At 33.2% G+C, this 24,342-nt stretch overlaps 3 protein-coding genes across 3 annotated transcripts; all 3 read left to right on the top strand.

Moving 5' to 3' along the window:
* The first annotated feature begins 19 nt into the window (after window positions 1-19).
* LOC110616048 (probable alkaline/neutral invertase B) lies at window positions 20-3,239 on the top strand. Its single transcript, XM_021758354.2, has 5 exons — window positions 20-366; window positions 546-1,017; window positions 1,092-1,523; window positions 1,663-2,221; window positions 2,804-3,239. Exons 2-5 carry the CDS (start codon window positions 610-612, stop codon window positions 3,097-3,099), a joined length of 1,695 nt encoding a protein of 564 aa, XP_021614046.1. The 5' UTR covers window positions 20-366; window positions 546-609; the 3' UTR covers window positions 3,100-3,239.
* Window positions 3,240-4,526: 1,287 nt separating this feature from the next.
* On the top strand, window positions 4,527-8,929 carry LOC110614637 (ER lumen protein-retaining receptor erd-2.2). The gene is made up of 6 exons (XM_021756229.2): window positions 4,527-4,990; window positions 5,801-6,000; window positions 6,971-7,111; window positions 7,993-8,073; window positions 8,485-8,609; window positions 8,692-8,929. Exons 1-6 carry the CDS (start codon window positions 4,768-4,770, stop codon window positions 8,738-8,740), a joined length of 819 nt encoding a protein of 272 aa, XP_021611921.1. The 5' UTR covers window positions 4,527-4,767; the 3' UTR covers window positions 8,741-8,929.
* Window positions 8,930-20,132: 11,203 nt separating this feature from the next.
* On the top strand, window positions 20,133-20,931 carry LOC110614975 (gibberellin-regulated protein 1). Its single transcript, XM_021756669.2, has 3 exons — window positions 20,133-20,379; window positions 20,469-20,511; window positions 20,597-20,931. Exons 1-3 carry the CDS (start codon window positions 20,290-20,292, stop codon window positions 20,776-20,778), a joined length of 315 nt encoding a protein of 104 aa, XP_021612361.1. The 5' UTR covers window positions 20,133-20,289; the 3' UTR covers window positions 20,779-20,931.
* The last annotated feature ends 3,411 nt before the right edge of the window (window positions 20,932-24,342 follow it).

Here is a 24,342-nt window from a genome sequence, read left to right on the forward strand (position 1 = left end):
TACTCTGTCACGTGTTGCACAGATATTATCATATCCTGCGCAGACCCACAAAAGCAAAAACACTAGAAGCCACGGAGATCGTTTGCAACGAAGGTGAAACTTTGCCGTTTAGACAATAGTAATCATTTTCTTTTTAAGGTTGACAAGCTACAGGGGAACACCCCAAGCCACGTTCGGAGATTCCCATGTTGCCTACGTCACCCAAACCCTCCTCTTTTTTACCGGCCCAATCAGTCAGCGGTGCTTTATAACTGGCAATAACCAGTAGCGTCACGGCTAGTTTGGGCATGAATGAAGCATGTTGCTGCTCGAATCGGAGTAAGTCTCTTCATGCACACGGCACTGCACACCCCCGGCGCTTCCTAGGTCCGTTTCTTTCCTTCTATAATATGGTTCTCTAATCTCTATGTTACTCTATAAAGAGTGTCTTTTTATTTGGTATATGTAATTTTATTTGTTTATCGATAATCCCAATTGGGAGATTTGACTAATACCATTCTTGGGGTAAAGGTAGATTGAGATTTTCTTCTGTTGATCGCATGCAGATTTTTCAACTGTTATACTGATCTTGGTGCTCTGGTCTGGTCCCTCTGATAGAAAATTTGAAGAATGTCTCCAATTGCTGCCATGGATGTTTCTAATAATGGAAGTGTTAAAAGCTTGGAGACAACAGGCTCTGTATTTGAAATTGAAGATTCTGATATTTCAAAGTTGTTGGAGAGACCTAGACCTATTAATATAGAGAGGAAGAGATCCTTTGATGAAAGGTCTTTTAATAGTGAACTTTCAATTACCTTGTCACCTCGTTTTAGTTATAGAAACCATCTTGAAAATGGGTCTCCCGTAGGAAGGAGGTCTGGTTATAGTACTCCACTGTCAAGCTGTTATTTTGAGTCACATCCTATGGTGGCTGAAGCGTGGGAATCATTGAGACGCACCTTGGTTTATCACCGCCGGCAACCTGTTGGAACTCTTGCTGCATTGGACCATTCTATGGACGAACTCAACTATGATCAGGTGAATTCCCTTCTAGATTTTGTACCTTTTTATGTATTGTTGATTTAGCTATTTTAATCTTCTCTGCCTGGCAGGTCTTTGTTAGAGATTTTGTCCCAAGTGCTTTGGCGTTTCTGATGAATGGGGAGCATGAAGTGGTCAAGAATTTTATATTGAAAACTCTTCACCTCCAGTCTTGGGAGAAAAGGATAGATCAGTTCAAGCTAGGTGAAGGAGTTATGCCAGCAAGTTTTAAAGTGCTACATAAACCTGAGAAGAATATTGAGACTCTAATTGCAGACTTTGGTGAAAGTGCAATAGGAAGAGTTGCTCCTGTTGATTCTGGATTTTGGTGGATTATATTGCTTCGTGCATATACAAAATCTACTGGAGATTCTTCCTTGGCTGAGAGGCCAGATTGCCAAAGGGGAATGCGCCTTATCTTGACTTTGTGCCTGTCAGAAGGCTTTGAAACGTTCCCAACACTGCTCTGTGCTGATGGATGCTGTATGATTGATCGTAGAATGGTATTTTTATTCTAAATTTTCTGTTAAACAAGCTTTTTATGATACTTTCTTCAATTGCTTGTGACTGTTTCTCAAATTTCAGTTAAAGCATCTGGATTTGCCATATGTTGATGAGTGTTAATTTGTCTTTTTCATTCAGGGTGTATATGGCTATCCTATTGAGATACAAGCTCTCTTCTTTATGGCTTTAAGGTGTGCTTTGATTTTACTTAAGCATGACGATGAGGGCAAGGAATTTATTGAGAGGATTGTCACTCGCCTCCATGCTTTAAGCTATCACATGCGAAGTTATTTTTGGCTGGATTTGAAGCAGCTTAATGATATATACCGATATAAAACTGAGGAGTATTCTCATACTGCAGTTAACAAGTTCAATGTCATGCCTGACTCTCTTCCAGATTGGGTGTTTGATTTCATGCCAACTCGTGGTGGCTACTTCATTGGAAATGTGAGTCCAGCGAGGATGGACTTCCGATGGTTCTGCTTAGGTAACTGTGTTGCTATTTTGTCATCCCTGGCAACCCCTGAGCAAGCTTTAGCAATAATGGATCTCATTGAATCACGTTGGGAAGAATTGGTGGGAGAAATGCCATTGAAGATCTGTTATCCTGCCATTGAAAGTCATGAATGGCGGATTGTGACTGGCTGTGACCCCAAGAATACTAGGTGGAGTTACCATAATGGAGGTTCTTGGCCAGGTTAGCTACTGATCTTGTTTCTAGACATCCAATAATAGTTCCGCTTTGGGATTCATTATATGACCTACCAACAAATGATCATTTAGAAGTCATTCTCCTGTCCATGGATCCTAAATGAACTAAACTATTTGCGATCATTAGTCAAACTTAAATTTTCTAAAACTCGGCTCACCCAGTTTGATTATTCCCTTAGAACTTGTAGATATTCAACTCATAAGATTTGAAAACTCGTTTTTTGATAGCTTTGCAAGCTTGCTTGTATATATGCTTATTTAATTAAAATTATTTAGTTTTGAATTTATTAATTTTAAACTAAAAAATTATTATAATGATAAATAAATTAAACTATTAATTAACTATTCGAGATTAGACTCGATAAAACTTGATTTTTCTTGACTCGTTTGCTAAACAAATTTTGACGAAGCAAATTTGAAGCAAATTTGAACTGAATGGCTCGGTTCATATGCACCCTATATATGCATTCTTTAATGCCAGTACTGACAAATGATCATCAAATGGATTATTCTATCCGTATATTTCTCAATAGATTTTTACTTCTTGTTACTTTTTCCTTTCTTGCAGTGCTTCTATGGCTCCTAACAGCAGCCTGTATCAAAACTGGGCGTCCACAAATTGCAAGGCGAGCCATTGAACTCACTGAAAATAGATTGTCAAAGGACCACTGGCCTGAATATTACGATGGGAAACTTGGTCGATTTGTTGGAAAGCAGGCTCGAAAGTTCCAGACATGGTCCATTGCTGGGTACTTGGTGGCTAAGATGATGCTCGAAGATCCTTCTCATCTGGGTATGATCTCTCTTGAAGAAGACAAGCAAATGAAGCCCCTAGTTAAAAGATCTGCTTCATGGACTTGTTGACACATTATCCATATATTTAAACAATTGCTTAAATTTTTTATATCTTAAAATGGACAATGAATACTTTGTTTTTTATTTTATTCAATTTTGTTATAATTGGACATGTTTCCTTCACCTGAAATGGGGATAAATTTCTTCAAGGCCACTCAAAAGAGCTGTTAAAAGAGCATTGTCTCGATTGTGGCTAGCCGCAGACACTTTCTTTCCATGGTCGAATGAAGCTGCATCCAGACTTCTTTTTCTTTTTTTTTTCAAAGAAGCTGCATCCAAAGTTAAAAGTATTACATGAGATTATTTTCTTAATGAAGTTATGTCTCGTCACTTTTAATACAATCTTATCTTATAATTTTTGAGAAAAAAAGTTACATGCGAAAATTATTTTTGATGATCAAACGAAATTAAAATCATGTTTTTCATTTTTTATGAGAAATGGCAACATATTAATTATAATAAGGAATTATAACATATTAAAAAACGTAACAAGACATATTTAACTATAAATCTAAAACTTGCTTTAAATTTAACGATCGCGGAACATTCACCCGGAACAAGATTAGGCTTAAGAAAACAAATAGAATTGATCCAAAACCCACGAAACTCCTTAAACTGACCAATCTAACATCTCAGGTCACGCAGGGCAAGCCGGATCATCCGTGAGTCCAAATCTAGCGGAAAGAAATTCAACCTGATGATGTGACGTGAGGAGGAATAGTAAGTCCAGTCACTTTGCAGCCTTGTCCGCATGCTCACTGGGGGAATTAAATAGCCGCCTGGCGTGGAAAGAGATTCTGACATGCTCGTACATATGGACTTGAGTAACAGAGACAAATGGTATTGTAGCAGAAAAACCGTTAGATATCACTAGCAGAATAAAATGGGAGGAACGTCTTCTTCATTTTGAGTTCACCCTCACACTGTAAATTCTATTTTTTCTAAATATCATAATATCAAAATTAAAAGAAATTATTTTCATTTTTATATTTTTGAATAGGATTGTCAAAAAATTTTAATTATTATACTATAATGTTAATAACCTCAACAAATAATTCTAATGCCGTAAAGGGAAAAAATACAAGACTTTTCTTTCTTTACTACAAGTCTATTAAGGCATCATAAAATTTTTTCTTATCATTTTCAAATCAGAAAGAAACTTTGCTCAATATATTTATATATTTGAATAACATATTTTTTAATATTAAAAGTGAATATTTAATTATTAAAAAAATTTATTTTTTATATAATTTTAATAATTTCTTACACACCTATAATTCGTATTCTCAATTAAATTAGAAACAATAAAAATACATATATTAGAAAAAACTAAAAAAAAATTAATAAAAGCAGGCACTAATTTGGCGTATGTGGAGTGGGAATTGGATAAGCTGCAAAATCAAAAGTGGGCTTTGCAGTGGTGGGCACAATCCCACAGCTACAAAAATAAAGGTGGTTCAACAGCCTTACCCGTCTTATACTTCAACGAAAAGCCTCGTCTTTTAATCTTCAAGTTCCCATCTTTCTCTTGTGTACCTCCTCGACAGTGGATCTAAGACGGGATCATCTTGATTCAAGGTGCTTTGCTTCTCTCCGACTTGTCTCACTATTCCCAACACTGGATTCTGCAAGTGAGTGCTCTGTTTGATAGACATAACTGAGACAAGGGAACATAAGATGAAGGCGACAAAGAGGCCGATCCACGCAGTGACTACATGGGTCCGGAGGCAGCCGCCCAAGATCAAGGCTTTTTTAGCTGCGGTTTCTGGGATGGCAGCTTTAGTTTTTATTCGGATGGTGGTTCACGATCACGATAACCTCTTCGTTGCTGCCGAGGCTGTTCATGCCATTGGAATCTCCGTCCTAATTTACAAGCTCATGAAGGAGAAAACTTGTGCTGGTAATGTATTTCGATTTTCTAGGTGTTTTGCTATGCCAGAAAAAATATTACATTTTCTTATTCTGCTATTGAATTTATGTTTTTGGGAATCATGGTAGAATGCAACACGATTCTTGTTTCTGACGTGAAAATTTTAGTTAATTCTTTATGATCATTAGAGTTATTGAAGATTTAGGACACTATAAATTCTAGCCTTTTTACATGTTTGGATAGTTGAGAGACAAACGTCTTTTGCTTCAACTAGTCTGCTAGAGGTTTCATGTTTTTTTTTTTTCCTCTTTTTTCTGGCTTGTTATTTAACCAAACATGAAAGACCAGAAGCTCAACAGGGTACCCTAGCATCTAGACTGATGGAATTATTGTAATAATGCAATGTGACACATCTGTCAATGGAATGAAACTTTCAGAAGGGTACACCTTTAACCATGTCATTTTGGCAGGTTTTGTTCTTTCTCTTTATTATCTTTCCATATAAGAAGACAGTGTAAATAGAAGGTTACATATGGTATTAGAACACTAGTGCCTCTTTTAAAAGGATGCAAGATCAACTTTATATATCGTGTAATAAATAGAAATTGCATAATATTTGTCTCCTGGTTGTGATCATTCTCAACATGAACTCTGTAATTTAAATTCTTTGTGGAAGACTTCATAGAAGAATAATATTTGGTTGTTAACCAACGAGTTTGCTTATTGGTAAATTTTTGCAGTTTCTGGCCTAGTTTTGGTGATAAATCTAAAATGTTGTCATTGTTTCAATTGCCACTGTAATTAGTTCTTTATGGGTTCACATGTTTAAGTTCTTTGCAGGACTTTCACTGAAATCACAGGAGTTGACTGCTATGTTTTTAGCCGTTAGACTCTATTGCAGTTTGGTGATGGAATATGATATACACACGTTACTTGATTCGGCTACATTGATAACCACACTATGGGTGATTTATATGATTCGCTTCAAACTGAGGTCCAGTTACATGGATGACAAAGATAACTTTGCAATTTACTATGTGGTGAGTCTCTCTCTCTCTCTCTCTTCTCTTTTAATGTATTGTCTTGATCATCTTTACCTTTTACCCAATTATTAAAACAAAATATTTTCTATCTTGAAGTACCAATTATCTTGTCTGATTTGGTTTTGTTTCCCAATACATGACTTCATTCTGGTGTTTTTATTGTGTGTATTTCAGTGTGCAATTGAGCACTAATGCTGTTTGGTAGTTCAGAGAGATGCTGAATTTTCTTCTTTTTTTCCCTCTCATTGCACAGAATTATTCACATGCATTCCCTGCAGCTGGAGGCATTTTATTTTCTTCAATTGCTTGGATATTTAAGATTAATGAATTGATCTCGAGCTCATGAACTTGATAAATAAATGGGTGAGCTTAATAAATGAGTTAAATATGAGTCAAGCTCATGAGCTTGATAAATGATCTAAATGTGAGCCAAACTTGATCAAGAAAATCTAAACAAGTCAAGCTTGTGCTTCAAGTTTGAGCTCGAGTTCATTGAAAACCTAATGAGCCACCAAAGTTCAGGCTTAGTTTCTTTACATCCCTAATTTGAGTAGAAAAGAAAAGTAGAATTGATTATGATGTGTCATTTTTTAGTACGTAAATTAACTTTGGTATTCTTGTTGGTTTGTATCAATTAATGGCAGCCTATAGGTTGAAAAAACCTAACTTCAACATGCACCAGTAAGCTTTTATGAATTACTTGTGCCTGCTTCCGTTCCCTCTAATGAACCTAAACCAATGCCATCTGAAATGATATCTGACGATTTGTATTCAATGGTAGGGCCAGCTTGCTCTATGAAAGACTTGATTGATTTTGGCATTACTGCAATTATAATTCCTGTCTTGATTTTGGAATTGTTATCATGCAGTCCCACTGCTGACAAAATATATATGTGTTTGTAATTTTTCCCTATCCATTGTCTTCCTAATTCTTTTTTCCCCTTTTTTTTTGTCAATCTCAATGCAGTTGATTCCTTGTGCTGTGCTATCTTTGATTATTCATCCAACAACAACACATCATATAATAAACAGGATTTGCTGGGCTTTCTGTGTTTTTCTTGAAGCTGTTTCAGTATTGCCTCAGCTCTGGGTCATGCAGAACACAAAGGTATGATGAATATGGCATACGCATGCCTATCGTCTTCTTTTCATCATACAATGCTGCATCACTTTTTTTTCAGAGCATATGTTGTAAACATTACATTGATGGTTATGAAGATTTTCTTTTCATTTATGTCCCTTAACAGTTGTAATGTAACAGTAACGGCCTAACACTACACAAATTTTTCAAAAAAATTTGCAAAGTTCATAAAATGAATGATATTGATTGGATTTAATTTAAAATAATGTATACAAATACATAATAAACACAAATACATCAAATATAAATTATTTAACTTAAGTTAAACATCATAGGGTTTAAAATAAAAAAAAATCAACACAATCTTTATAGATCGAGTAAACTAATAGCTCAATGTACAATTAACTCAAAACTAACATTTTAATCCACAAAAATAAAAAAAAGGAAAAAAACAGAAACTAAAACTAAAACTTAGAAAATTTAACTAACTTCTTAGAAATAAATAAGTTTAGAATGCAGTAGTTTATGATGGATTTAAACTTATATGAGAATATGCAAGAACGATTGAAGTTTGAAAGAGAAAGGGAAGAGAAAATTTAAAAAACATTGCTTTTGAAGTTGCAGAACAGTATAGAAACTGATAAAAATGAGAATAGAGGTAGAAGTGGAAGGATATAAATTATTGGTAATGGTCGTTACTGTTGCTTCACGGTTAGTTATGGCTGTTACGTCAACTCAGGGGGCCCTTGTATGACAAGGTAATGGGTAACGTCCCCAAAATCCATTACATAAATTCCGTTGCATTACCCTTTTTTAAATCCATGCTTTAAACCTTCATTTATATAATTATGTAGTTTTTAATATGTAGATGGCCTTCTTCTGCTCATCTTTCCTTTGTCTGATTTCAGATTGTTGAACCTTTCACAGCACATTACATATTTGCACTTGGAGTTGCAAGGTTCTTGAGTTGTGCGCATTGGGTGCTCCAGGTCTGATAATGCAGCTTCCAACTCTTTAAACTCTCTTGCGACGCATATAATTTGTATCGTTTACTGTGAAATACATCATATGGAACTGTTCACCAGTCATCTTTATTGCCATCAACAAATACTTTTCAACACCTGTTAGCATAGCAAACATGTCCCAACTCTATATGGAATGAATTTTGTCGAGTTGTGTTAGTGTATAAAAAAAGAATTTTTGTACATTTTCTTATAATGTCAAGTATTTTTATGCTTGGATGCCAGTGAACGTATATACTTGTGGCATGGCAACTCCTGGCGTTGAAATCCACCCTCTTTTGGGTCCTCGATGCACGCATTAATCTTCATGCTTGTCTTTGAAACATGAAAGATGTGTATGCTCATGCATGTGCTCCATGTGTTTCCTTGTTCATGCAGGTATGGGATACTCGTGGACGTCTTCTGACAGCACTGGGGTATGGATTGTGGCCTCCAGTCGTCCTCCTTTCAGAAATTGTCCAGACATTCATTCTCGCCGATTTTTGCTACTACTATGTGAAGAGGTGGGGTAATAGGCATTGATTTTTCAACATGTTAATGCATGTAGCTTTGATCTCTCTGATATATTAGTTTTGGTGTTTGCAGTCTGCTTGGAGGACAACTTGTTCTACGTCTTCCCTCAGGAGTGGTGTAAAGGCAAAGTTGAATGTGCAGATCTCAGCAGTGCAGAGCTGCTTCTATGGCGGCATTTGGGATTTAGTTTTACAGTAGGTGGTGTGTAAAGTTTGGAGGTGCATTGGATTTTCTCATAATTTAATAATTTAATATAATTAGAGCAGTAGGATTTTATATATTATACAGGATTCTGATTGTTCTCTCGTCACTATATTTTCTTTTTATTTTTTTAATATTATTAAAAAAATATTTATTTTTTTAAAATTATCGCGTTTTTAAAATACGGGAATGTCAAAATTTTTTTGTTGACCCAATCAAACTCACCCCTATTTTCACAAACATTTTTCCTTTATCTTCGTGGCAAATATTTTTTTACACCTTTTTTATGTAAAGCCCACTTTTCACTGCTTTGCTTTGCTTCCTCATAGTGCCCATCCTATTCCTATATGCGACTTTTGTCTGTCCATTTGACCGTATTTCTTACCTGAAATTAGGTCAATCCAAAGTCAAATCGGAAGTGGCTAGCCCACCAATCAAAACAAGTTCTTTAAGAGTTGCAAATTTGGTTTTGTTACCCTTACAGCAAGGGAATCAAAATTAGGTGAAACTGTCCCATGCAATGATAATAAAATAATTAATTATTAAAAATGCTTGCTCAATTAAAACAAGCTAGCCATTTTCAATGATTGCGACCATTGCTACCAAAAATACGAAAAAGTCCAATGGTTTCATGATTGGGATTGCTCTTGGGAATCTAGATGTGAAAGCAATTTAATTCAAATTAGGACGGATTGATTTGACAATTCGATTTAAATTCAAATTTTTATTTATAAAAATGTAATTTTAATCATAAAATGAAAATTTTAGTTACAGTGGCACATGATAATATTATGGAAAACTTTGCACTCCAAGGCTTAGCCTGGTGGAAAGTGCATTCTGTAGTCTTGAAAGGTCTAATATTCGACTCTTCCAACCCCTATTTCAAAAAAAATATATATATATTATGAAAAATTTTGTTCATTTTATATAAATATATAAATTTATAAACTTTTTCTATATAGCGAGTTGATTCAAAGGATAATAAAATATAATTATGACTTAAATGTTAATTAATAACTCCAATGATTTTCTGTAAATTCTTTTAAAATTTTTTATTAAAAATAGATTCTGAAAACTGAGATTTGGCGAGGTAGTCAGATGTAGAAACTTAAACAGTGACTCGATTCGATGGGTTGATCGTTGATCCGTGATTGGTTTGATGAGAGTTGGATACTTTAGAGATTTTATATAGGTTTCTCTATACTCGATCTTAAGGAAGGAGACTTGTAAAATATGAGAGGACAATCAGAGGTTTATCGGAGATGTCTCTCCCGATGAAAACCCTCCGATACTTAAATTAGATTTGAGACTTTTTAATAGTATAAAGAGAAATAAAATAGAGAGGAAAAAGAGAAGGGAAAGCTTCCTGATAGTGCTTGTGAGAGGAGACATTTGAGAGTTCTTACGTGAATGCGTGAGAGAGAGATTAACTTCAAAGAGAGAGCCTAAGGGAGAGATTCTATGGCTAGAGATTCACATGTTTTGGGTTGGTATTGGGGTATATATACCCTGAACATTCTAACGACTTCCAATGCAAGTCCCATCATATTGGACTTGACACTCTTTGGCAGGTGTGTCAGGCGACTCATAAATGCGGAGCAGGTTTAGTCCATATCCTGTTTATTATGTACGTCACATTAGTTAGTTTCACATTACACACATTTAATACTTCAGAGAGGGATAGAGGGATCGACCATCATATTGGAGGTTGACACTCTACTCTAGTGTCATCAGGTCGTGCTCGACTCACCCGATCTATATAGAGGTGAGTTACGTCCGGTCATTGAGGTCGGCTGCGCCTGCATTCAATGCCTCGTTGTAGTACGAGTTTTGAAGAGATTTGCCCATCCGCTCTGGGTTTTGAAGAGGTCGGTCAAGGTTTGTATTATCTTCAAAATGTATCAGATCATGCTTGGCCTGCTCGACCTTTATTGAGGTCGATAATCTCCATATTTAATTCCTGTTTGTGGTACAAGTCTTGAAATGGTTGGCCTATTTATTTCAGACATTGGTAAAGTCAAGGGTGTTGATGGTCTGATCTTCGTACTCCATAGGTCAGACTTTTAGTTGCCCGATAAAAGGTTCATGGAATCTTTTTGTATCCTATACACACGTGTCATGATCTCAATGGGCCCTATTATTCTTATGTTATTAAATGTCCTTTCGCTTCTTCGAGAGTTATTTATGATGATTGAAGATGGGAATCCAATCTGCTGATTCGACGCCAGATGTTCATTTAGTAGACGCTTTATGCATTTGGAAGGGAAATGCGATCAGTTGAATTGATCGACTTAACATGGACTGGACTAAGGAAGTAAATTTTATATTTATAAAAGCAAGAAAATTCTTAATTAATTATTTTTCCAATGTAATATGAAGTCGTTTTGCCTTTGCTTTTGAAAGTATTTTTATTAGAGGTCTTACATTGATAATCTTCTCTTTGGGAGATCTGATCTTGGCAGTCTTACTTATGAAAAATCTGACCTTAGTAGTCTTCCTTTTGGAATGTCTGACTTTAGTGGTCTACCCTTCCAACTTTACCCTTCTGACTTGACCTTAATGGTCTGCCCTTTTGGGTCTTTTTATGGAAGGTGATATTGTGGGAGATTCAACTGTTGCGACTGCTGATACTTCAAAGAACACCTCTAAAATTAAGCTCAATCTGACCGGTGATCTTGCTTCTTCCTTAGAGAATTGAAGATTTTCTCCTTTGTAAAAAGTGTTTATTTGTAAATATGTGGCATGTTTGTGTTTGCCTTGTCCTTGTTGGTAAAACGTTTTTTAATTTCTTGTAACGCACATATTTTTATTTAATAAAATTACTTCTGTTTCTTGATTGTAACTTAACGCTTGATATTTTTTGCTCTTCAGTTTGGACTTTTTTCCTTAGAATATATTCAGCCCTATTATTTATATGAGATCTTAATGTCTCGTTAGATCGACAGATTATTTATGACTTGTCTTAACTCTGATGGCATGTCGAGATAACGATACTTAAGATTCATGTAAACAAAAAGAGTAATAGACAAACTATTTGATAAAGATCATAACAAAACTATTGCAAGTTGTTGTATGATCCTTTAGTCTATGTTTTAAAATTTTTGAAGGATTCTGATATATTTCATTTTTTATTTTTATGTTATTAATTCGCACTCCTTTTAGAAAGGAACTTCTAGGCTTTTTAGTGCCTGAATTATTTTTTTGAGCTTTTAGCACTTATATTATTTTTAGAGTTTTTTAGCCTTGAGTATTTTCCATGAGCATTTTATCTTCTTTATTGAGCTTTTTAGCCTTTATTATTATTATAAGCATTTCAGCTCTTTACTGGACTTTTTTGCCCTGATTTTTCGTCTGAACTCTTTAGCTCTGTATATTATTATGGGCTCTTTAGCTCTGATTTTTCATCCGAGCTCTTTTGCTTTTGTTGTTTTCTAGTCTTTTAGCCCTGATTCTTTATTCGAGCTCTTTGACTCGTAGTTAGCTTCCAGTTTTTTAGCCCTAGTTATTCATCCGAGTGCTTTTGCTCTATTATCATCCAGGCCCTTTTGCCCTAGTTATTCATCCGAGTACTTTTGCTCTGTATCATTCAGGCTCTTTTTCCCTTAAGCGTCTTCCGAGCATCTTTGCTTCGATTCCTTTTCCGCACACTTTTGCTCTTGTCATTTATCAGGCTCTTGGCCCTGAGACCACTTCTGAGCATTTTTGCTCTCGCACTTCTTCTGAGCATTGTGCCCTTAACCGTCTTTCGAGCATTATTGTCTTTATTCTATTTTCGAGCATTTTTGCTTTTGTGCGTCTTTCGGGCTCTTCTGTCCTTATTTTTTGTTTGAGCTCTTTAGCTCTTTGTATTATTCCAGACTCTTTGGCCTTGATTCTTTTTCCAAGCACTTTTGCTCTTGTAGTTTTTTGGTTCTTAGCTCGAAGACATAGTCCAAGCATTTTTCTCTTGGGTGTCTTTTGGGCTCTTAGCCCTGAGTATGCTTCCAAGCACTTTTGCTCTTAAGTGTCTTCTGGGGTCTTTTTGCCCTTCAACGTCTTCTAGGCTTTTAGCCCTGATTCCTCCGAGCATTTTTCCTTTGAGTTTCTTCTAGGCTCTTAGCCCCGAGTCTTCCAAGCATTTTTGCTGCTATACGTCTTTTGGGCTTTTTGCTTTGGACTATAGTCATAGCATTTTTACTCCTTGTCATCTTCCATTCTTCATCTGAGCACTTTGGCTCTTAGGCATCTTCCAGGCTCTCCATCCTGATTTTTTCGTCCGAGCTATTTGGTTCTCTAGTCGGCCTCCAAACTCTTAGCCATGATTCTTTTTTCAAGGATTTAAGCTTGTAGCCTTACTGACGATTTCAAGATTCAGGCTCATAGTCTAACTGGCGATTCAAGGATTCAGGCTCGTGGCCTTATTGGCGATTCTGAAATTCAAACTCGTGGTCTTACTGGCGATTTTGAAATTTAGACTTATGACCTTACTGGTGATTCCAAGATTTAGGCTCGTGGTCTTACTTGCGATTCTGAAATTCAGTCTCGTAGCCTTACTAGCGATTTCAAGATTAAGCCTTGTAGCCTTACTGGCGATTTCAAGATTTAGACTTGTGACCTTACTGACGATTCCTGGATTCAGGCTCGTTGCCTTACTGGTGATTTCGAGATTCAGGCTCATAGGCTTTCTGGCAATTCCGAGCTTTTAGCCTTGTTTTATGCTCGAGCACATTGACCTTCATTTTGCTTTAAGAACTTATTTATAAAATAAAAGCTCACACAATACATACGTAATGAGAATACATACTGTGAATTCAATAGTGTTCATCCATAAATAACATGTCACACATGACATTTATCTTCATATTTCAAATGAATGTAAATATTAATTTTAACCAACCATATAATCTCATACGATTCAAAGAATCTAATAAATAATATTTCTAATGCGTGAATTATTTTACAGTTTTCAAATTGCATAACAACATGCTTAAACAAATAATCATTTTTTTAGTGAATTCATACTGATATTAATCACTGATGAGAGCTTTTAAGCTACTCCAAAATACTATCATGCTTGTGCTTATATACACAAAGATTTCATCTAAGATTTTAATATTTGTAACTAGTCATGATGACAAAAATACTTTGAACTAAAGAGGTAATTGTATAGCTTAGATAACTCGCGCACGTCAACTTTCTCTCACAGTTAGTTGACCGTCCTCATGTTGTTCTCCTTCTCACAACAACATCTTTTGTGCGGGCTCTTCAAGATTTAGCCTGTGATCAAGTTATTTCACCATCTCTCTTCCCTCCGGTCTTTCCTGTTGCTAGTTATTAACTTTTTTTTTGTTTGCCATATGGATCTCAATGGGTATTGTTTGGAAACTCTGATGATAGAATAGTCTCCTTCGTTCCCACAGACAGTGCCAACTGATAATCTGAGAATTGAGATCCGGCGGGATATGCAGATGCAGACCTAGACAGTGACTCGATTCGATAAATTGATCGTTGATCTGTGATTCATTTGATGAGAGGTGGATGCTTTAGAGATTTCATATAGATCCCTCTGTGATAGTCAGTAGCTTCAACTGCTTGCTTGCGGATTTGCGGCGCAAATCCGTCCCACATCGGAAGATTTTAAGGAAATTGAATTGTATATAATAGCTAGCACAGAACTACTAAATAACTTGGGTTAACCATTTTGGGCCAAGTATAAAATGGGCTCAAAAGTTATTTGGGCCAGTTCGGGCTCGGCTGTTTCAATTGGTATCAGAGCCACTCTGGGTCAGACAAATTGTGCGGAGTTAGTGGGCCTGTGTGGAATGCGAGGAAAGGGCTACCCGTGAGAGACGAGGTGGAGCCGCCCGAGGTACTAGCGATGTAATACCCGGCTAGACTTCGGTATCGGAAATCCTACCGTCCGGTGGAATCTCGGATGTCGAAAACTTCTAGAAGGGTAAAATCATGTTTTATGAAATGAATTAATGTATTTTATGATTTCAAGTAAAAAGGAAATTGAGTTTTTAATGAAAATAGCCTTGGAGGAAGATTCAGGTTCGGCCGCCGAACCTCAAGTTCGGCCGCCGAATGTGCATGTGCTTCGGGAGTGCTTTAGGCCCCCGAAGGCATAAGTGAGGGAAGTCCAGGTTCGGCCGCCGAACCTTATGTTCGGCCGCCGAACATGGCATGCATGCGGAGGCACGTTAGGCCCCCGAAAGTGGCCTGGCCAGCCACCTATAAAGGGGTCCCCATGTCCGAACGGGCAAGCTTTTCTCCCTATTTTCGGCCAAAGTAAGTCTCCGCCACCCTCATGCCAATCTTGAGTTCCTCCTTCAAATCTTTCATGATTTCTTATGAGTTTTAACTTGGTTTTGAAGATTTCAAGCTTAGATAGAAGTTGTGAAGCTTGGAGACCTCAGGAACCCATCTTCCCCAAATCTCCAAGTTAGGTCACACTCTCTCTCTCGATCTTCAAAAGGTAAGAGTCGATCTTTAGCTCATTTTATGTTTTAAACGAGTTTCATGAAGATTTATGGGGTAGAAATGCATGTTAGGTTATTTTTGAGTTCATGGGTTTATGTTGAGTTATTGTGCAATGTGGGTTGTTTATGTGTGTTTGATGTGTTGTAGTTGGGGTTTAGGATAGTTTGAAACCCCTAGGAGCTATTGTATGTGTTTATGCATGTTTTGGTTGAGTTGTGAAGTTTGGGAGGCATTTGTGCATGAGTTGAGGCTGAGTTCTGCCTTTGGGAGAACTCAGGTTCGGCAGCCGAAGGGACTTTCGGCCACCGAACCTGCCTGTGGAGGCCAACTTTTGGCTGCCGAACCCTGCCCCCGAAAGTGGACTTTCGGCTCTGGAAGGGAGTTTCGGCCGCCGAAGGTGCCGCCGAACATGCATGAGTTTCGTCTCTGGAGGGAACCTTCGGCCGCCGAAAGTGCCGCCGAAGGTGCATGACTTTCGGCTCTGGAGGGACTTTCGGCCGCCGAACCTGCCACCGAAAGTGCCCTGTCCAGCCTTCCTTTGCATGATTTTTGTGATTGTTTTAAGGTGTTTTAGGGGGTTTTTGGGGAGTATCTTAGAGTCATATTTATGTATGTTTGGTCCCTCATTTGAGTCCACCTGTATAGGTTCGGACCCGAGGAACCGAGGACCCCAGCAGTGAGTCAGCTGCTTCAGTGTCTATCAGAGCTAGCCAAAGGTGAGTGGAATAACTCTCTATGTTTTTAAAGCGAATAAGGAAAGTTTAGCATGATTCACTCATCATGAATGCCATGAGTTATATAGGGTGCTTGCATTAGAATTCACGAATATGTTGCGTTGCATATTATGTTGTTGATGTGGATGAATGTTGAATGATCCATTAGCCCTCACACGTTATGACATGATGTTATGATATGGAAGTCCAGGCGTGCCTGCACTACGCCTCTGGCACTATGTAAGAGAAAGTCCGGGCGAGCCTGCACTACGCCCCCGGCACTATTGGATATGTATGTTATGCTATGGAAGTCCAGGCGTGCCTGCACTACGCCCCTAGCATGATTGGACTGTATGGAGGGTTAAATGGTGACAAGTTCATCCTTGATGTGAATTATTTGTACTGTGATGCATTCCATATTATCATATGTTTTAAATACTATGTTTTATTATTCTGCTCACTGGGCTCTAGTAGCTCACCCCACTCCCTTAACCCCAGGTTTGCAAGTACGGGTTAGACCAAGAGGTCAGCTAGAGTAAAGTCATGGTTATGTAATAGCTAGTGGTGGACATGATAAATACTGTAATGAATAGTATTGAATAATTATGTAATGTAATGATGTTATTGAGGATCAGAGTGGTGCTTGACCCTAGTATGTTGTTTATCCCTTTTAATACATGATCTTTCAAATGTAATGGTTTAATGATGTTTTATGAAAACCAAACTTAATGTATGAATGAATGTTACCCATTGGAGCATAGTTGAGGACTCCAATGAGGGGATTGATGATTATGAGTTGTGCATGCAGGTTGAGTTTGGTAATTGAATGAGAAAAGTTCAAATTTTTTATATATGTGTTGATCATGTATGGGTTTTAACAGGTTTACAGGTTTTATGTTAGGCTTGCTACGGGTCCCGGCGGTCTTAAGCCGACCCGGATCCTAGCGCCGGTAGCGGTCTGATTTTCGGGTCGTTACAAGCGAACCACAATACCCGAGGGTTCGGTCCTGGTTAGCAATTGTAAAGGATTCAGTTGCGACGAGGACGTCGCAAAAAGTTAGCGGGACAGAGTGTGATAGTCAGCAGCTTCAGCTGCTTGCTTGCGGATTTACGGCGTAAATCCGTCCCACATCGGAAGATTTGAAGGAAATTGAATTGTATATAATAGCTAGCACACACCCTCTATACTCGATTTTGAGGAATGGGATCTGTAAAATATGAAAGGACAGTTAGGGGTCTACCGAGGATGCCCCGGTGGAGACCCTTTGACGCTCAAGTTAGATCTGTGACTTTTTAATGGTATAAAGAGAAATAAAACAGAGAGAAGAAGAGAAGAAAAAACTTCCTGAGGGTGCCTATGAGAGGAGACGTTCAAGAGTTCTTCCATGAATGTGTAAGAGAGATTAACTTCAGAGAGAGAGCATGAGGGAGAGATTCTCCAGCCAGAGATTCACCTGTTTTGGGGTGGTATTGGGGTATATATATCCTAATCATTCTGATGACTTCCAGCGCTAAATCCGATCAAATTGGACGTAATACTCTTTGGCAAGTGTGTCAGACGTTATGCGAAGCGGATTTAGCCCATATCCTGTCTATCGTGTACATCACGTTAGTCAGTTTCACAACATGCGCATTTAATATTTCGGAAGGGGTTAGAAGGATCGACCATCGTATTGGAGGTCAGAGCTTTACCTAATTTCATCAAGTCGCATCCGGCTCACTAAGGTCGGCCGTACTTGCATTCAATGTCTTGTAGTACGAGTTTTGAAGAGATTTATCCATCCACTCCAGACTTTGAAGAGGTCGGTCAATATTTGTATTTATTTCCAGACTATATCAAATCGTGCTCATCCTTTACTGAGATTAATAATATCTATATTTAATTTCCGTTTGTCATACGAGTTTTAAAGTGGTCGGTTTATTTATTTCGAATATTGATAAAATCAAGAATATTGATTATCTAATCTTCATATTTTATAAATCGAATTTTCTACTGCCCAATAAAATTAGATAAAATAGTTCATAAAATCTTTATGCATTCTGTACACACCTATCACAATCTCAACATCATGTTATTTTTATATTATCATATTGAAATTGATTTGAACTCTAGTTAGAAATGAAATTTTCCGAATTCTATAGTCTAATTTAAAGTCGTCATCAAATTATTTATTTTGATCCAAATTTGGACCAGCAGCAACTAATATTTAAGGACACCAGATAAAATAGTATTAATTTCAAATTATAAAAATGGAAATAAATTTTGACTGTTTTAAAAAATTAATCTTTAAAATACGATAAAATTATAATTTAATCCTTTAATTTAAAAAAAGACGTATTTATCTCAATTATATTTTATTAATAAAATAATTATTTATTAAAATTTATTGTAAATAAAATAAAAAATATAATAATTTAATTATATTTTATTTTTCTCACCAATTTAATTTATACCATAATTTTACATTTAGATTTATTATTTTGATTCGTATTGAAGTTAAATTTTAAGAGAATGGTAGTTATATACGCATAAAATAAAAAGATAAATATAATTTATCATAATTGAATAATTAAATCATACACTCACAGTTTTTATTTCGTTGAATTTTAAGAGTTTCTAAATTTAATGATCTTAATCCCTCATTTTCTTACATAAATAAAATCATAAATTACAATAAAATTTTAGAACATTGCACACGTGTGTTTGGCTTGTATGAGTGGTTGATCAATAACAGGTGGCAGTCGTTCTGACATTATTGAGGTTCAATCACTGAACCTGGGGATCAGTCTGCATCAAGACAAAGTTTGTGAACGCCCATAGTTATCCATCAATCAATCGAAGCTGCCAAATTTCCCATTTCAACACGCCACAGCTGTGCTCTAACCTTTCTCTAGCTTTCCGACAAAAAAAAAAAAAAACAAAGGGCCTTTCTCTAGCTGGCCAACTCACTTTGAAGATCGTCTTTGCATCAAGAAAGTTTGTCTCAACAAGGGTTTTGATAAGTGGTAGAATTTTTTTTTTTTAAACATTAAAGATATTTTAATATATTTTTTGAAAATAAAGATTAGTTAATAATTTTTTTAATATAAAAATTAAATAATAAATTTTTAATGATATTTATAAAATTTTAAATTAATAAAAATAAAATAAAATGGTAAATTGATCATAAGGATATCCATCAAAGACCTTTATCCATTAAAATTTACAACTTTGAGAGGCCTTAATTAAACTTAATCCAGCTAGACATATTCTTTATCTCAATTTGAGAGTAAGTCCTTTAATTATGATCCCATATATATTTAAATGTTAATCCCTCCACCAACTTTTATTTATCATTTAAAATTTTATTACTATAATAATTAAAAAAAAATTGTATCACCTAAATTATAACAAAATATTTTTTCATTTAAATAAAATTTTCGTTCTCTTACTTAATTATTACAATCACCATATTCTTTAATTTTTTTTTTTGGCTTTTCCAATTATATTTGCTGGAGGGTCCTACCAAACATTATTAATAACAAAGTGCCTTATATGCGAATAATTATGTATTATTCCTACTTTTTTTTAAATTACTCAATTTAAAATATTTTATATTTTATAAAGTAAAATTATTTATTTTTTAAATAAATATCCTTAATTATTTTAAGAATTTATACCATTTAATTTTTATAATTTTAAATATATATTATTTAATTATTTTAATTAAAATTAATTAATAAAATTATAATAAAAAACTAAACAATTTAATTTTATAAAATAAAAATAAATTAATGGATTATATTGACTTACAATTCAATATCAAAATAACCGCATTATCATCCGATTATTTTTCCTCATGTCCCACTTCCCTAGTAGACTCGGGAAGACTCCAAAAGGCTGCTCTCCACTCTCCACCAGGTAGCCCCACCCCACAGCCTTCACATAATTCTGACAACTCAGCGCTAATTCTTCTAGTACGCCAATTTTGCTTTCCCATCAAAAATGCTTCCCCGACTTCAATATATACACTCGTCTTATATAATTTTAATATATAATTTAAAATTTAAAAAATTATTTAAAATATAATAAATTATATTTTTAAATTAATATTTTTTTATTAATTAAATATACAAATGCACCCGAATATCTCCCTCGGCATGCACCTAAGCCCTCTCTTTTCTTCTCACTACTCTCAATTTCTGCCTATAAATACTATGCACACTTTCTCCCCATTCTACGCTCCAAGGTTTCAAATAGATTTCAAACAAGAATTCAACGTTAGCTTATTAAGTACTTTGCCTTCTATAAGAAATGGCCATCTCCAAGCTTCTGATTGCTTCTCTTCTTATCTCTCTTCTTCTTCTCCATTTTGCTGATGCCGATCATCACCATCACCCACCGGTACAAGTTTCACTTCTAAATATTTGCTTAATCTTTTGTTCATTAATTTGCAACTTGAGTTAAAACGATATGTCGTTTCACTTGTGCAGGTGAACTCAAACCTGGCTGCAACCTATCCTCCTAAGAAAATTGGTAAATATATTACTTCTTGCTATATATGATCAAACTGGCCAAATTGATATATGCTAATTTGATATATGGTGTATTGAAATTTCAGACTGTGGAAGCGCATGCACTGCAAGGTGCCAGTTATCGTCTAGGCCGCATCTGTGCAAGAGGGCATGTGGGACTTGCTGTAGTCGTTGCAACTGTGTTCCACCGGGAACTGCCGGTAACTATGAGGTCTGTCCTTGCTACGCCAGCTTGACAACCCGTGGTGGCAGACGCAAGTGCCCTTGAAGCTTTGCTTATTAAATTTGCTTGAGAATCGAAAGTAATTTGTTATATGTTTGATGTGGGTTCTTTGGGAAGAATGAATGAATAAACAAAAGAAAGATGGTATCTGTAAAAGTTGAATAATAAGTCAAATGCGAGCAGTGTTGTTTTCTCTTATGCTTTTGATTTTTGTATCTATTTCTTCTGCTTTTAATAATAAAATAATTATAAATAAGATTTTTTTTAACATGCAATTTACCATTATATTAAAAACTCAAACCAGGCAAGTAGAAAACCCAACAAGCAGAGAACAAAATCAAAAAGCCTATACACAAGAAGAGCCTAGAAGCACAAAATCCAAAGCCTTTTAGAATCTTCCCAAACTACCGTTTCTGATCAACACTGACAATTTCCAATAAACACAGAATCCACGAAATGACATGCACTCAGAAAGGAAGGTTTTCTGCTCATTTTGAACAAATCATATTAAAGGCTCACCATACTGTTGAAAGCCCAATCTGTTATGTCTTATGTTTTTTTTTTATGATAATTAGAAAAATAAAATATAAATAAAGAATAAAAAATTTAATATACTCCTTATTTAGATTAAAACATACTTATTTTATCTAATTATTTATCTTAATAATTCTCTTTATCAATTTATAAATAGAAAAAGATATAATTAAGAGAGAGAAAATGAGGTAATAAGATAGGGTTTATAGAATTATATAAGTGATTATTGTGTTTGGTAGAGATAATGATAAAAATAGGAAAAAATAATTAATACTTTTTAATTTCATTAAAATAATAAAAAAAAATTATTAGGTATTAGTCGAAATAAAAAATAGAGTTTAATATGGCTCTGATGATTATTTATATTGTAAAATAAAAGAAAAATTATGAGGCATTAGTCGAAATATGATATTCAATAATTTATGTATATTCTTATTTAATTAAAGTTTATTTTAATTTTACTTTTCTATAGATGTATAGTGGTTTCTCTTATTTAGTATTTTTGTAATTTTTGAAAATTTTAAAATTAAGTAATTTTTTTGATTTTATATTTTTTTTACTATCAGATTGGTTTTATTTTTATCTATATTTAATTTAATTTTTTAGATATTTTATAGAATATTCACCCAACTGTAATTTTTAAAAAAAATATATAATTTTTTAGTTTAAAATAAAATATTTTCTCTTTTAAAATTAAAAAGTATATATTTTTCATTAATTATCTTATCATATAAATTAAAAAATATTAATAACATTATTAATAGGCTATATACGATTAACAATTTTAAGAATTTTTATATAAAGGCTTTTGTTGATATTATTTTATAAATTATAATAGTTAATATTTAGGAAATTAATGTATTTAATATTTATTTTCAATTTGTCTATGATTTATTATATAGTTAATGGCAATTGTTAGCACTTTCATGTTCAATTATTTGGTGCTCTCCATTTGCTGATATGTACTATCTCTCAATTTAGATTATTTATAGATTATTAATTTAATAAAAATATAATTTTTAATAAATATTTTAATTTTAAATTAAAGTTTAAATTATTATAAAAAATATAATAATTTGATAATATAAAATTATTAGATAATATGTTGATGTTTTAATTACAATAATTATATTGGAATATTAAAGTAAAAAATAAATATTTAAATTTTGTTTATATAAATTAATAAATAAAAATATCAAAATTAAGATAATATTATTGAAATAAATTTAATTTTGATAATATTAAATTATTAAATAAAAAATTTAAATTAAAAAAATGATCATAAGATAATAGATGATAATATGTAATAATTCAAATTTTTAATAAAAATATTAAAATATTATTATAATTCTAATTATTTAATAAAATGCTAAATTTATAAAATTAATATATGTATATATATATTACTTTTAAAATTATTAAAAATGATATTTAAAATATCATTTTAAAGTGGATGATAATTCAATCAAAATTATAAGATAAAAATTATAAATTATTAAAGAGGTAATTTAATAATATAAAATAATTAGATAATGTTATAAATAATTTGATAACTAAAAGAAAATTAAAATATAAATAATTTGATAATATAAAATTTTAAATAATATGGTACTGTTGTTTTAATTATTAATAATATATTTAATTTTAAAATAAAAAATTATAAATTATTAGAGTGATAAATTATAATATTAAAAACCAATATTAACCATTTAAATTAAGAACTAATAAAAATATAATTTAAGTGCAATAAAATTCATTCTCTATTTTTATAGAAAATTATAAAAATTCACTATATTAATTTTAAATTTTAATTTTATAATATTAAAAAATAAAATAATGTAATACAATATTTACTAAAGATAATTCTCATTATCATTCGATTTATTAAAAGATAATAATAAAATAATAAATAATTTAAATAATAAGTTTATTTAATTTATAAAAATATATTAAATGTTAAATTATTAGAACAATATTAAAATAACACATAATACATTTAAATTTTAAATTTTTTTTTATCATTGTTTATACTTAAATTATTATAGTTAGTTGTTTATTGTGATTTAAAATTATAATATATATAAATAAATAAAATTTACAAATGCATGTTGGATAATACTAATTATAATAAAAGTATGATATTTAAAAAATAAAAAATGACAAATATATAATAAATGCATGCATAAAAAAATATTTATTTATAAAGATATATGTAATATAAATTCAATTTTATATGAGAATAATTTTATAATTATTTATATTAATTAATTAAATTATATAATAAATTTATAAAATTAAAATATTTATTTTAATTTAATAATTATAGGTTAATTCCAGAATGATGTTAAGTAATTTTTACTATCAACACCCTCTAACGTATATTAAATAAATCATAAATGAAGAATTCAATACATGTAATAATTTATAGATAGGGCTTTGTCTTGTGAAGGACCATACTAGCAGTCTAGCACTGCGTTTGAGTATACAAAGAAAAAAAAAAAAGCGGCTAACTTTATTTTCTGTTTAATTTAATTCTTACTTTAAAAAATAAAAAATTAAGAGAAAATAAGGAATTTAATTAAAATATCTTTTATAAATTATATATATATTTTTTTTTCTTTTTTTCACAATGCATATTAGGGATAATTTTATAAATAAAGGGATAATTTTACCTTAATTTAAAAAAAAAAAAACAATTGTTTTTTCAAAATATGGGCCTACTGACAGTCTTGGGCCTACATGGTCTAGCTCATCATCTATATACAGTGTGCACTAAATAATTAGCATATATTAATGTCCACCACTGCAACTTCCTTTTTCTTATTTGGAAAAAAAAAAAAACAAAAAAAACAAAATTGCTAAATATGTTTTTTCACCTCTAAATTTGTTATTTCATTATATTCTATTTTATTTTTCTTAAATAATAGGACACTTTATTATTCTTAAAAAATATTAATAAATTAAATAAATGAATTAAATCAAAATCGAGAAATTGATCATATGATAAAGATGATTTTTCCCTATTCATTTAGCTTTGTTTATAGAAAATAATTTATATTTAAAAAATATATTATA

This window comes from Manihot esculenta, chromosome 5, assembly GCF_001659605.2.
Source record: "Manihot esculenta cultivar AM560-2 chromosome 5, M.esculenta_v8, whole genome shotgun sequence".
In the NCBI taxonomy this organism is placed as follows: Eukaryota; Viridiplantae; Streptophyta; class Magnoliopsida; order Malpighiales; family Euphorbiaceae; genus Manihot; species Manihot esculenta.